The sequence below is a fragment of the Dermacentor andersoni genome, chromosome 6 (assembly GCF_023375885.2).
Source record: "Dermacentor andersoni chromosome 6, qqDerAnde1_hic_scaffold, whole genome shotgun sequence".
Lineage (NCBI taxonomy): Eukaryota > Metazoa > Arthropoda > Arachnida > Ixodida > Ixodidae > Dermacentor > Dermacentor andersoni.
Window position 1 is genome coordinate 26010001 of NC_092819.1, and position 14892 is coordinate 26024892.

General features: G+C 48.9%; 1 protein-coding gene across 1 annotated transcript in view; it reads left to right on the top strand.

Annotated features, from left to right (window-relative positions):
* The window catches only part of LOC126521698 (flavin-containing monooxygenase 5-like), an 83193-nt gene that overhangs the window by 56752 nt on the left and 11549 nt on the right, over positions 1–14892 (top strand). The window contains exons 2-4 of the mRNA XM_050170433.3: positions 4588–4861; positions 5639–5967; positions 12345–12434. Coding sequence (XP_050026390.2) covers positions 4588–4861; positions 5639–5967; positions 12345–12434 — 693 coding nt within the window. The remainder of the gene's footprint in view (positions 1–4587; positions 4862–5638; positions 5968–12344; positions 12435–14892) is intronic.

Here is a 14892-nt window from a genome sequence, read left to right on the forward strand (position 1 = left end):
TTAAGAAAAAAATTCCCTGTTACAGACAGATAACGTAATTCTAGTCCTTGAGCTGGATTGTTGATAGAGGCCGACATTGGCACGAGTAATCGAAACACATATTCAATTAATCAAAACATTCACGGATTAACTTTTTCATTAATTACTTTATGGCACATACTGAAATTTACTAATTGTAGCCGTTGATTCGCAAGGCATATTCACTTGGAATGAATTTGCAGAAATGACATGAGTTTGGAGATATGCGCCATCAAAGTTGTCGTTAAATATGCACCGTCGTTCCACTTACTTTCTTTAAGAAAATGCTCTTGTGCATTGAAGCACAGAAGCAAGTAGAACGCCCATGTGTTTTTCTCAAACTTTGGGAAATAATATATCGATACTGGCGCCATCCTGGATATTCATTTCAAGTGGGTAAGTCTTGCAAACTCACCGGCTACGATTCGTAAATTTCTATATGCGTCGTAATTTGCAAGCAAGTTAATTAGTGATTTTGGTTATTGAGTTCAACATGAGTTTCAGTTTTTCATGCTAATAATTAATGCACGCCTCTTCGAATAATTCAGCTCAATTGGACAAGAATTATGCTATCCGCCACAAGCAATTTTCACAAAAAGAATCCCGAAATCTCAAAATGATCACCCCGTACTGTGACGCGTATGGTGGACGGTTTAAGTGTGGCTGGTGGCCGAAAGTAAACTATTGTTAGAGATTAGCGCTGTGTGCCTGTATTTGCGTCTTCTTGTGCCATTTCTCCTGCTCGCGCTCCTATAAAACACCTTACGGTGCGTAAAGAGAGGAACAAGATTTTTACCGCTGAAGCCGCTTGGATGCTTTCGTCTTAAACACACCTATAATTAAGTACCCTGTAACTACTTAGCCTACTTCGTCCGAGTAGAAAGCAAAACGTTCCCTCCACGTTGATATTGTGAAGGTGCATGCACGTAGTTCAGCGTGCCCTTTAACTTCCTTCAGGTATAGTGGGGTGGCCGTGGTTTCGGAAGAGGTTTCAAAACTTGGGGTGAGTGCTTGTTAGAATTCAAAAATCACCGACCGAGCACTCCGTGCTGATGGTGAACCAACTAAGCTGAAATGTGGGGTCCCGTTGTTTGTCACTGGGTTGATTAATCGCGACGGTTCATTAAACGATGGCTCGGTAGGCTGCCGGATCCTCGGTATATATACCCAGTTGCTGCTTGCGCTCGGCTGCACGAGCCTGTTCTTGTGCCCGGGCTGCACATAGGCACGGCGTAGACGAGCTCGTTCCCGGTACTGCTTGCGACGTTGCTGGTCGAAAGCTGCCTGCTCCTCAGGTGTACGTATGACGCGTGGCTTACCCATTTTGGAGCCGCAGAGAAACGGCTGCCCGCGCGCTCGGCTGCGACGGTGAGAAGCGACGTCACTACTGGCGCAGCCAATCGCGCGCGTCTCTCTTTTTTTTTCGCGCATGCGCATGGGTTTGCGCCGGAGGAGCTTTCGGCGTACAGGCGACAGACAGGGTGGACGAAATGACTAGCCATATACAGCTTGGCTGTGAAAGTGTTGGGTGGACGCTTATCCAACCGCATGCACGTGCGCTTCTTCAGTATTTTACTACACGTGAGCGTCGAAATTTAGAGCCAGTATCATCCGCGTGCCGGCATCGCACACGGATCGGACTTCTTGAACGCCTATGTGTGTCACTCCCGTAAGGACGAACGCTTTTTGAATTATTCGCAAGCACTAGCTAAGAACACGGACTAGCATCAAAATGATGTTGACTGGCATATTTTGCACACGCTTTACGAGTAACGAACAGATGAGCGCTGAATCATACGAAGATGCGGGCGCAGACATGAACGTTCTGGTTCATATATCACCATTAAACTTTGTGCGGCCTTAAATAAAACTTCACATCATATAGTTTGTTGTCGCTGATTATCGTAAAGGAAGCTATGGCGGGGCGTCTGTATAACATTGAAAGTGACTGTTTAGAAGCAGTAGCCATTGAAACGGCGGTCGCCATTTGCGAATGTGATAGTCTGGACGCGATGTAGTTTTGAACAGCTGCGCTGTACGTCAATTTGCGTTGAGCCATCTGCGTCTAACTCGCAACGAGAAGGTGTCGCCACAGACGAAGGTCAGTGCCGAAAGGGCTTAGCGGGACGTGACCTTCTACATCGGCGACGCTGTCATCGGTGAAAGCAAAGGGTCCTTGAAAAAGAAAATGATTATCGGAAGAATCGCACAGCGTCCGCATATGTGTATTCTTGCTTCGCTAATAACAAACCAGCGTGCAGCGTCCAGTTGACGTATAGGCCAGCGGCCTAGGCTACGTGATGCATGAATCCAACGACCACTCACGCCTTTCGACTACTGACAGCTCATCGAGACTTGCGGTGAAGATCGCGCGTTTCGATAAGCTAGCCTCGGCAAGCAGTCGCATATTCAAATGAGCCGCGTGGTGCATACCTATTGTCGGAAGTGTATTGCCGCCGGCTCCCCTTTCGCAGTGCTCTGCATATCGCGCTCTGTGAGCCGGGTGAACGGCCCCGTGTCTGTGGCCGGCCGGTGCTCTCGGTCGCCGAAAGCTCAGCCGCTCTGCGCCCTTACGTATGCAGGATGCGCAGCCGGCTTTCAAGTTCTAGCGAACGCGCTTCTGAGGTCGCACCTGCGTAGCACGTATACGAATGGCTTCGTCGTTGAGACCTCGTCGCTTTTTCTCAGCGGAGGCGAACACGTACGTCTCCCGCGGAGTGTGGGTGACACACTTACACGGACATGATTGCACCCGGAAGCCATTTCTACCGCAATGGGCACAGTATCGAAGAAGCGAGATGGTCGCGCGCCTATACGGATCGCATGACGGCATGACCAAAGATCGGGGCGAATAAGTTTGACGCCTGTCGTGCGTAGGCACATCGCGGTGCCTGGCGTTTCATTATGGGTTGTCGCGGGTTTCCATCTAATGGGATGAGTGAAGAAGATGAGCTAAAGACGGCGGGGTAGAGGAAGCTGCAATCAAAATAAAAACACAGCGCACAAACGCTGATGAGGGATATTGCCGACGAGAGGCAAAGCTGCGCTTCAAACTCAGGCTTCTTCACGCTACTGACTCTTTTATGTCCACGGGCGAATGGCAGCAATCGGAACTGTTTGTGATGTGACTACAACCCGAGATGGACCCGCGACGTGCCAGCTGTGTTACGCTTCCGCCGCGTCAAACACTCGCCATATGTCACAGTAACGATGGCGACGGTTCATAACCTCGGAACTATGAACCAGCTGCTTTGGCAGGCACAATGTATATATATATATACCTCCGTACCTCTTGTACCGAGGTCAAGACATCCGTCTAGAACGCATGAGGTGCGCACTACGGACTGTACTGGCGACACTAGATAACATGTGGTACGAAACCAACTGATATGACATGTATGAGATGCCTTGATTTCCGTACATTATATCGCACGTTGCGTTCTATCCTTTACAATATTACCTCGCAAATGATCACGTAAAATATTCATCCAGGATGCGAACTGAAGTCAGATCCGCGTGAAGTGCATGAAAGTCGTTCAGTCGTATTCTTGCAGTCAGCTTTTGAGAAAATTGACACTAATTTGGCGTACCGGAGCGTCGTCACAGATCAGGAAAATCTCCCGTGAAGTGCGTGCGTTTGAAATACCTCAAAATGCTACGGAAATCCAAGATGCTGCGTCGATATTCCAACCAGCCGCAAGGCGTTACATCTTCGTTTCTGCGAGCAGCGGGCAGTGGACAGTGGTTTTCATCAACACAAACACGGGGAGACGGTTACATTGTCCACATATACGAATATGCTGCATTCGGCGTTTAATTGTAGTACAATCGACTCCCATTAATTCGGACTCAGTTAATTCGATTTTTCTCTTAATTAGGACGAACTGAAAGTCCCGGCGAGAAATCATACAGTGCAGGGGAAGGAAAACGCGTTTAGTTCGAGCGCGAAAACATGTCGCATCGGATAGTTCGACCTCCGCCCTCTCTCTCATGCAAACACGATCAGTTATCGGTAATTGTGTAACTGAAAGCTTGAAATGGAAACAGACTTTGCAGACGGTGCTATTGCTTCCCTATAAGAGTGAAGTTGTTTTATTTACATATGTTAGTGGCCGACGCTCCTTCAATCCCTGAAGCTATCCGTTCCCACTTGTTTCGTTTTGTATCACGCTGGGGCAGCGTTTAAACATGTCCGTGATCTCCTCCGCATGCTGGTTGAGTCTCGCTTCAATAGCGAGAAGCAAAAATACATTACAGACTACTTTAAGTGATGGAAGATACTTAAATTCGTTTATTTTCCCGACGCTTGTTAATTCGACCTTTCGGATAATTCGACCGAATTTGTGATATCGCATGGATCTAACTAACGGGAGTCGACTGCATTTAGAGAAAAATTGGGTTACCTATCAATCGGCAAAAAGCAGTGATTTGAAAACTGAGCTGCCTTCAGGTTTCAAGATGTGCTTTTTTCGCCCCCTCATGTGAAGCTCAATAACAGCGCAATTTGTGACATGATGCCTCAATGAAATGAAACGACCACCATTGACAGCGGCTTGTCTGCATTCGCAGGTGTGGCTGAGCACCCGTCGCGGCTCGTGGGTAATCGGCCGCGTGGGACCGAGGGGTCGGCCGTTCGACGCGTACTACCAGACGCGGCTGCTGAACGCCTTCATGCACCTGCTGCCTTACGAGCTGATCTGCCTCATCTGCGAGAGCGCCATCAACCAGCGTTTTGATCACGCCACCTACCGGCTGAGGCCCAAGCACCGCATTCTCGGCCAGCATCCAATGGTCAACGACGCCCTGCCCAACCGCATACTGTCAGGCACCGTGTGCATAAAAGGTACGCACGGCTCCGGTCAGAATGCGGCCACCGCGGCTGCGGCCCGAAACCACAACCTCGTTCTCGGCTGCTGAATGCCGTAGTCACCAACGCTCTGTAGCCGCAGAGCAGGTCCCTTGATTCGAACAACTGTTTCCGCGAATATCGAATTTGACGGCGTTCTCAACGGCGAATAGCTTATAATGCGTCAGCTGCGTGGTCATATTTCTGAGGGGAGAAAAGGGGGTTGGTGTGTGTGTGTGTGGGGGGGGGGGGGGATATGTGGTAACGTGCTACACCTCGCGCCGCTAAGAAAAACACTTCGCACTGACCGAGACTCGAGTCTGGGTCCACCCCAAAAGAGACAAGCGCTCTACCGTGAAGCCAATCTCACTGTTCACGAAGCGCTGCACAAATTAATATAGCTAAACCATCAGCTCCGATATGCCCGGCGCGGCGCTCTGCATTCTTGTGATCTCGGAAGCGCGCGCCTGCATGCGTCACGAGCCGCAGCGCTTCCTATAGGTAGGATGACACAAAGACGCTACATTTCAAGAAGGCTGCGCAGAGAGGGGATGACTGTAATTTGCAAGCACTTTCAATGTAACCCGGGGGGTTTGCAAACTGGTTCGAATGGCTTATGCCACAGAAACCACCGTTCGCTAAGATCTGCAATTCTCAATATATGTTTGTGCAGACCAGGGGGAATCGGTCCAGCTTCGTCACCGACTTCCCAAAATAGCGGCGAATTCACGCTCTCGATGAGCGCCCTTCAATCGCCACGCATTCTCCCTGCAGGCCAAGTGAAGGAGTTCACGGCGGACGGCGTGCTCCTCGAGGACGATCCCCCGGGCGCCGAGCCCCTTCGCGTGGACGACGTCATCCTCGCGACCGGCTACCGCGTCTCGTTCCCGTGCCTGGCGCCCGGCGTGCTCGACGTGTCCCAGGACAACCAGGTCGGCGTGTACCGGCTGGTCTTCCCGCCGGAACGACCGGGGCTCGCGCTGATCGGACTGGCGCAGCCCATCGGCGCCCTGCTGCCCATATCCGAGCTGCAGAGCCGCTGGGCGGCCAGGGTGTTCGCCGGCAAGGCGGCGCTGCCCAGCGCGAAGGACATGTGGCGGCAGGTGAGCGCGGCCGCCCCGCCGCCCCGCCGCCCCACCGCCCTTTGTGTACTATCTCGCTATCGCTGCGCAGCAAGATGTTGGCTTAGTCTAGGTAAGGTACGGTCCCCTTAGCCAGAGACAATAACCAGAGGGAGCTCGTGACGCGTTCGTCAGAAGCTATAGCTCCTAGGCTAGCGGACCATTTGTCCCCGACCCGTTTCCAAGGGAATGCCAATACGCCATCATCATCATCCTTATTTTTGTCCCTCTCTCTGCGCGCACTACAATATGTGTGCGCCGTGTATATGTACGTAGTACAATGGTCGTCTAGCGTCCCGAAGCACTGTGCCCGTGAATGGAGCAGCCACGTTGAGCAGGAACCTCTGTGAAACTCGGCATGTTTTTCTTTCTTTCTCTTTTTTTTACGGCGAACTACTCTTTGCCTCTTACGAGACACTTAGCCTTTTAGGCCTCGGCCTATAGCCAATAAAAAAAGAAGATCACATGTCTGATGAAGGCGTTCGAACCATGGTCCTCCAGTGCCACAGTCCGACGCTCTACACATTAGGCTACAGATGCATTTTTTTTTTAATTCTGCGTCTTCCTTATCTTTCTTTAACATAGCAGGTACCATGCATACATGGTGCCAGAGAACAGGCGCATCAGCACACACCTTCCAACGTGCAAGTTAGCACTCTGAGACGGCTCTTGTGTGCCTCACGTCACGTAGCAGCAATTTGCGTCCCTCGTGCGAGCGCACACCAGTTTGTCCCACTCTTCTCTCGCGGCAGCTGGAGCTTTGAGACGCTATGTGACACTGCAAGTTTCAGCGTCTTCGGGATCGGCCCTGTTTGCCCACCTGCGCAATTGGGCGAGGAGTTAACGAAACAGGTCGTAACATTTCGTTGCCGGAGTAGAACAAATCGGCCGTCGTGCCATCCTCTTGTAGTTGTCGTCACACACGCGCAGCTGTTCACCCTTCACGAACGCGTTGCGTCATCTCGTAACACTTTGCGAAACCCTGAATGATGCTAGATAGCCAGCGACCTGCAAATTTAAATGCTTCCAATATACATATATCCCCACAGAACGTGGGAACTGCGCAACATTTTGCATTCAAGATCGCGATGCTCTAATACAGGAATGGGAGGGGAGAGGGTGATGGTTATATCTCCCAGTAGCAAGCACTGGCAAGGCCGAAAGGTATACAGTTACCACATACACTTTGAAAGGGAGTGTTAAACAAACCCACTTGGTTCGGTCACCGTGCCAAATGCACTGTTCGCTCTAACAACTGTTCTCAATTATTTATTTATTTATTTATTTATTTATTTATTTATTTATTTATTTATTTATTTATTTATTTACAAATAATGTCGGTCCGAAACAGGACTAACACAAGAGTAGGGGAAAAGAGCAATGATTGTTCAACATACAACACACAGTAATCACAATACGAAATGAAATCAATCTAACCATATATCCTACTGTTGCAAATATTCAAAAATCAGAGTAGAAAGCCGTTAGCGAGTGCTTGCGTTTACAGCATGTGTAGGAAAACAATTCAAATAACCTGCTGTTGAAAAAAAGAAAAAAGAGTAATTCTAACAATGTTTGTAAAAACGCTTTCTTAACGTGTCTATTATGATTATTACGTATTATTCGAGATTTTCTCTCATTTATTTACAGAAGCTTATTGACTATCGAACTAGTTCGTTCGTGATTGAATAGAAATGATAAAGCCTTTTCTTTTCTTTTCTCAACATCAAGACAATAAAGTTCTTTGTCAGTGAAGTTCTTTGTCTGTATGTCCGAACACCAAGTAGAGGCAGGTTCGCTTTCGCATATAGCAGTATTACTGCGTCTTGTCGCCTATACTGCGACAAAAATAAACCTCAGCTCACCATCTCTTCACTTTCTCCAGATTTTGCAACACCAAATCCTTTTTTTTTTTTTGACACGATATCCCACACTTCTCACGCATATATACACTCCAATAGTGCGCAACGCGTCATGGCTCTTGTTGTCGCCACACCCTGTTGTTGCATGAAATATCACGGCAAAAACTTTCTCGTGAGAAAGGAACCCAGCTTCCTTCGTTTCCCGAGGGAGCATTCGTTCACAAATGCGCAGTCGCTGACGCGCAACGCGTCGGCGGCGAGCTAATCGCGCGATAACAGCGAATCGCGTCCGCTTCCGAAACGCAGTCAAGAACGCGCGCGCGCGCGCGGTCAGCCGGAGATCTCGCCTTCAGACGTGACGACGTCCGGTTACCAACTTTCTCTCGGCCTGCAGCTCTCGGGCGTAGCTCAGACGAGAGACTAAAAAGAAAAGTAAACGCCTTCAGCTTACGTATAGGGCCCGTATCGGAACAAACTCGTTCCTTCTCACGCGCTCCATCGCATTCTCTCGTATCGCGAGTAATACGCAAAATGCGCTTGCCTTGAAAGCCAAGGCCCGCACGGGAACTTGGCACCGTTTTCTTGGGAACCTGCATCTGTGATGCGTCCGTGGTTTAAGCGTTGGATGCGTGAGCATGCACGGTCGTTTGTTTTACAATTTCTGTATGCATGTGGAACGTTCTGACGTCAACCCTACACAAACAACCACAACGCCTGGCTGGCAATAATAGCATGGGGCAGGCTATTTAAACGCGGGCCCTTTGAGAATTTCCCACGCTCATATTTGCGTTTTGGCCGTGGCAAACACACACACACACTGCTCAAAATAAACACACTCAACTCTTATAAACAATCGAACGCCACGGCCAAGTGAGAACGCGCGACGCACCGCGGCCCCTTAAGCGAGCGCCTTCAACAAATTCGGCGCGAACTTCATCTCACAATCATAGCAAGCACATCCAAGTACGTCTCCCAAGGCCTATTTATTTCACACCGTTGTCGTGCTGCCAAAGTACCCTACGAATGCGTTCCAACTCTCCCGTTTCTCACTCACTATATTATTTTGCATCGAGTACGAGTGTCACAAATCTAATTCGCCCATCCATCGTTCCTTATCAATTCAACTGCAGTTCGAAGTAATGAATGAACGGCAGCAACAAACCAAATAGGCTGATATTTTTTTCCCCGTGTTTTCCAACACATTCCGACTAAACTGCACAGAATGCTACTTGACTCCACCGTAGATAACTGACCTCCAGTAAGTTCTAGCAAGCACGCGACGACTTCTTTAAGCTCACTAAGACGCTCGTCTGTTGCCTTAAGAATTCCATCCATTTATCATGTGCGCTGGCAGCGTCGTTTACTTTAACGTTTGCCTGTAGCGAGCAGTAATTTATTTTTCACTAACCCGGCAGCATTCAAGAATGATGCGGTCGAAGCAAGAAAGTTTTTAGTGCTGTGGCTATTGCATCATCTTTAACGCTAGTTTGCCTTTATCTATGTTTAAAGAAAGTGCTAAACGTAATTGTGAAGCTCCGACTCCCAGCGAAAGTTTCAAAAAAAGAAAAGGTGGTAATGTGGTCGATGAGGCCAGTTGAACAAGTCTGGCGGCCGATCGGGACAAAGACGCACGCTGCGCAGGTGCGGTTTGTAGTCCGGCTTACGTCTGCGGATTGTGGTGCAAGTTTACCTCTTCCACTATATATGTAGCACACGGTAGAACGGGCAGTTCGAAGAGGCATCGGTACATATCCCCGTATTCCATACCGAATCGCTCAACTCTCATCGATTCTACAGTATAACCCCACTGTGCGCGTACGAATATAGTGCGAAAGCGGCCCTCACGCGAACTCTTCGGAGTGACGCCTCCTCTTGGCGGGCATGCGCGGCCACCCGCAGGAGGTGGGAATGTTTCTTCGAACAAATAGGCACATTCTTACAACTCCGTTATACGGATATAGTCGCCTCAGAGAAACATTCTGGTTTCACTGTCGCTTTAGAATGAACAGAAATTGCGGGACAGGCGAATATTGTATACGTTCTGCTATGCGAGGAAACGCAATGTTTAAAAACCTGCGGCGCTAACCACAGACGCTACGAGCGGGCGCAAGCAGACATAAGTATATGTACACCTTTGGCCGGCGTCGTCGTTCGCGCGGAAAGTTTAGTTTGGTGACGCGAGCGTTATGGACGCTTCACAGGAACTGTTAAAGAGGAAGTTCCAGACGCGCGCGTGCTGAAAGCAGACCACACGGTCTACGGACTTCCGTTAATCAATTTCTCTATCTTTCTTTCTCTCTCTCTCTCTCTCTCTCTCTCTCTCTCTTTCTCCCGGACGTCTGGGCACACGGAGCTCACAGGCCGCGGCTAACCAGGCCACACGCGCGCTCACCGGTGCCCTAATTACACGAAAAATTAAAAAAAAAAAAGGGAAAGGTGGCTCGTCGACGTGCAGACTAGAGCTGTCTCACTCGCCTCGCAAAGCTTCGCGGGTCCTGTAACGAGTTTTTCAGTCTCCGGTCCAACTGTTATCGTTGGCGGTTGAAAACTGAAAAATGGAAAATTTGCCGCCTCAAGAGCTTGTTGTCTAATTGTAGCCGAGAACAAAAGCTGGCTATAAAAAAAGATACTTTTCAGACTTGCTCAGTTCTATCAACCGTAAAACAACAATGCAAAATGTTTTGACTATACAGGTGCTATACACGCAACCAGGAACGAGAGCGTGAGCATGAAAACCATACTCAACTATAGCTAAGCTGGCATACATCAAAGCGCATAAAATGCTACAGGTGCCTGTGCATAGTGCGAAATGCAATTTGCATGATGGTTTTAACTCATGGTAAAGCCGTGATGTCTTTCACCCGATCTGTTAGCGCGGCGGTTGTTTCAGAATTAAACTGCATCGTCACTCCGGTGCTGGTGCTGAACGGTGGTTATTTGCATGTGTCGCTCTGGTCGAATGCTTCTGGCTCGTGTTACCGTGCGTAGTGACTCGTATGTTTTCATTTTGATGTTGGACGAAGTGTTGCTTTTGTTGGCGATACGTTTGGGACAGTGGGCGCCCTAATAAGTGGCCCACTTTCACAGTCTTTCTTCTTTTGTTGGTCTCTCTTTTTACTTGCTAATACGCATGAACAGCGCCCTGAAAGCACGCAAACCATGTTGGCGCGATTATTTTCCATCCACCGCTTGTTTCACTAAAGCGGCAGAAACAATTTTGAATTAAAGTTGACCGCGCGCCGCATGAATAAGGCGGACGCCTACAGCTCCAACAGAGATTTGTGCCGGTATAATGTCAATTATATGTCAATCTTACCGTTCACAGCCGGCCGATACCGTTGATAACGTGGACGGTGCGTCACTCTGACCTTTCGACGAAGCCTGAAAAACGCGAAAAAGAAGCGGCATCAGAAGAAGGCATCGCCACAAAATCGAGGTCATGCGGTCATGCTTTCGCCGTCGCGATCTGCTGGCGATCTGAGCAAGTGAGCTATAAAGTGTACGCCCAGCTGAGCAAGAGAGACTATAAGGCTCGCGAAAAGCTCGATTCGTTTGGCGCGAAGGAGAACGCCGGACTTATTTTGGCTCCGCGGTGTTTCGGTCGGCCGAGCTATATAGCCGTGATCTGCGCGCGTCCATGCATCAGGTGATTAATAAATGCGCGCTCTCAAGCTGGACAACGAATGAGTCACCGGTGTTATAAAGGAAGTCGATATAAGCAGCCGCTACAAAATGCAGCCGAAGCGCTGTGCGCATTTGTCGAGCATGAGTTACCCGAGTAAGGAAAAGTAAAAAGTACACACCGAGAGAAGTGTTCCGATTATTTATGCTAGGAAGAGCTTGATGGCTTTCGGGGAAAAAATATAGTAAAAGGCGGAAAGCCTATGTGTGTCACCGGACAACTTTGGTAAGTGTGATGCTAAAAGTGGCGCCTACCTCGGGATTACTGATATAAGGCGACCCGCCGTGGTTGCTTAGTGGATGTATATGGTGTTGGGCTGCTAAGCATGAGGTTGCGGGATCGAATCCCGGCCACGGCGACCGCATTTCGATGGGGGGCGAAATGCAAAAAAACACCCGTGCACTTAAATTTAAGTGCACGTTAAAGAACCCCAGGTGGCCCAAATTAATCCGGACTCATCCCCTCTACGGCGTGCCTCACGATGAGATCGTGAATTTGGCAACCCCGCGCGGGTAACAAACACCCCGTAATTCAGTATAAGCCTCGTGCATTGCACTTTGCAACTTCAGCTGCGTTCGATCTGTGGCACGTAGAAAGCCACTGCCATTCAACAAAAGCGGACCGCGCAAAGAGAGTACAGAAATCGAGGCTACACGCGCACCACGAGAGCTCGCCGCAACGTTAGAGGCTTCCGGTTTCCGGAAGACGCCTGCGCGTCATGGACGCGATCGAAAGGGGGAAGAAAAATTAGGGCGCCTGTTCGTCCCGTTTGACGAGCCGCCGACTATACGTTGCCCCCTCCTCGCACTGCGCAGGTGAACGAGTACCAGGAGCGCTGCAGGCAACGCTACTACCAGGAGCCCCGTCACACGCTGCAGGTCGACTGGATCGACTACCTGGACGAGGTGAGGACAGCGTCGTATACCATCCTTTTTTTTTTCGCTTTTGTTAATATTAGGTTAGAAAGATTCCATATCCAACACTACCATTATTATTAGTATTCTTACATTATTTTGCATGTCCGTTTCACCGCGTTACTATGACTATCCAGTACAGGAAAGTAATCACGAGTGTGACGTGGTAGCTACGTCATGCTCACGTTTCACGTTACGACCGATACGGCTCCTCATCCGCTTCCGCGCTGGTTAGCAAGTCAGACAGAGCTCCTTGCGTCTTCGGACATCCGGGAATGAAAAATACGGCCCCGCGTTGACGTCCCCTAAGATGGTCTCAACTCAATCGGTCAATCGTCTTTTTTTTTTTTTTTTTGCGAATTCGCCTTATCTTTGTGCTTGCCTCTTTGTCGGGCACAAAACTGGCGGCGAATGCTACCATTTCGTTTTCGCGCAGAAAGGGGGAAAAGGTGCCACTACGTCGATGATGATTATCGCATAGTTGCAACACCCACACACGAGGAAACACGGCTCTTCGTTTGGCGCCGTTCTTAAATTTAGTCTAACACAGAAGGACTGGAACGCAAGGCTTGCAAGCGGAAGGCTTCCTTATATTCCGACGTAGTAGCGCATCCATGACACATTTTATGTCTTATGGACAGACTCGGTAAAATGAAATAATTCTCAATGTAACTTTTTCTTTCCTTTCCTTTCCTTTTTTGCTATTGCGATAAACTGAGCACTAACCTGAATCTGAACCGGAACCTGAAGTTTGCATGCTTTTTCCGTTTGTGTGACTACACTTATTGTAAATAGTGTATGCTCCACACCTTTAGCGGGTTTCATTTATTATTTTTTATGGCAATGAAGAAAAAGAACATTCTGCGGTCACACTATAGATGTAACATCTCTGCCTGTCACGCCGCGGTCCGGGATTTGATTCCCCATCGGGACCTTTCCTCATTTTTTCCCCGCTCGGTTATTTTCTTTTTCCACCTCAATTATTCTTTTCGGTAGCCTCTTAGACGTGCCGGAAAAATATTTTCGTCACTTAGCTCTGACAACGGCAGAGACAGCAAGCGACGCGTCCTGACTGCCGCTCGCTGCAGCCACATCAAGTGCGCCGCCGGGTCATGCGCACAAATGGGCGCTTATTGCGCTGTTTCTGCAATGAATACATTCCGCTGTCCTTACACGTGCTCTGTAACGCATGTAAAAAAAAAACGGCGCAAGAAGCTTAGTGAAACGCGTGGCCGGAGCTGTCCGACGCGTAGCATGTCCGGCGCAGCAGTGATGACGACACGCTGCTTCGTGTCGTTTCGCGCCTTGTGAAATGCAAGTCGCGAAACGCGTAGAGTTTCTTGCAATTGCTACGTGTAACTGTGAGGCTGGTGTCTACGGGAACTAAGCAGGGCAGTTCAGCAAGCATGGGAATGACGGACATAGTGCGTAGATTTGCCTAAACCTCGTCCTCCTGGCTTTGCATAGCATCGCGACTTCGCAGAGTGATCATATTTAATAATGTACTGCGTTGTATTAACCAAATAAACATTATATCACAACTAGCCCACGGCAGGTTTCGAACACGGGACCGCTGGCGCCGAAGCTTGATATTGAAGCCACTACGCCACGGACGCATGGACAAGCGGAACCACTAAAATTGGCAGCGATTGCGCTTGCTGGCAGAGTGTTGTTACCTTCTGCGTTAAATAAAAAATATTAATTGTTTCGAAATTGAGTTCAAATTTAACCCAGATAAAGCGTAATAAACGAAGCCACAAGAGCGTTTGAAGCCCCAAGCACGAACATCAGACAAATCCATCTACTACCCATCATTCCCATGGTGAGTGAACGATCGCAGCGCCACAGTGTCATCCAGTCGTTGTAGGAAACTCTATGGCGAAAAGGATTTCGCCGCGACAGGCGAAGTGCCGCAGACGAGCGCAGCAATCGGAGATTTTAGTGCGACGCAGAACTGCCCGCGGCTTGCGATAGTTTCCGTACTTGTAATATTAACCGTGCACTGGCTGCAAACTGTTCAGCGTTCTGCCGCATGATTTTTTTGTTGTTGTTGATTTCGAAGTTTAAAAAAAAAAAACAATTTTTGTGCGATTCACTTACGTTCCACTCCAACCTTTAATCTATAACGTATCGAACACAGACACCACACTGCGTGTTTCGTTGAAAAAGCGAGCGCCATCAGCCCCGTTGGCTCGATACTTTAAGTACAGACGAAGCAACATCAAAGTAGAAGTGTGTATATTCTACAGAGACGCCGAAATTTCTATAAACACATGCAGAACTATATCATGTCTTAGACGACGACTCACCTGCACGCTACCACTTCGTAACATTTTTAGTAATGGTCTGCCTAGCGATATTAATTTAAGCAATCTCCCGAAGAAGCGTCAACAAAGAATTTCTTTGAGCGACTCAGCAACAAAGCAAGCCGCACGACAATACTCACTTG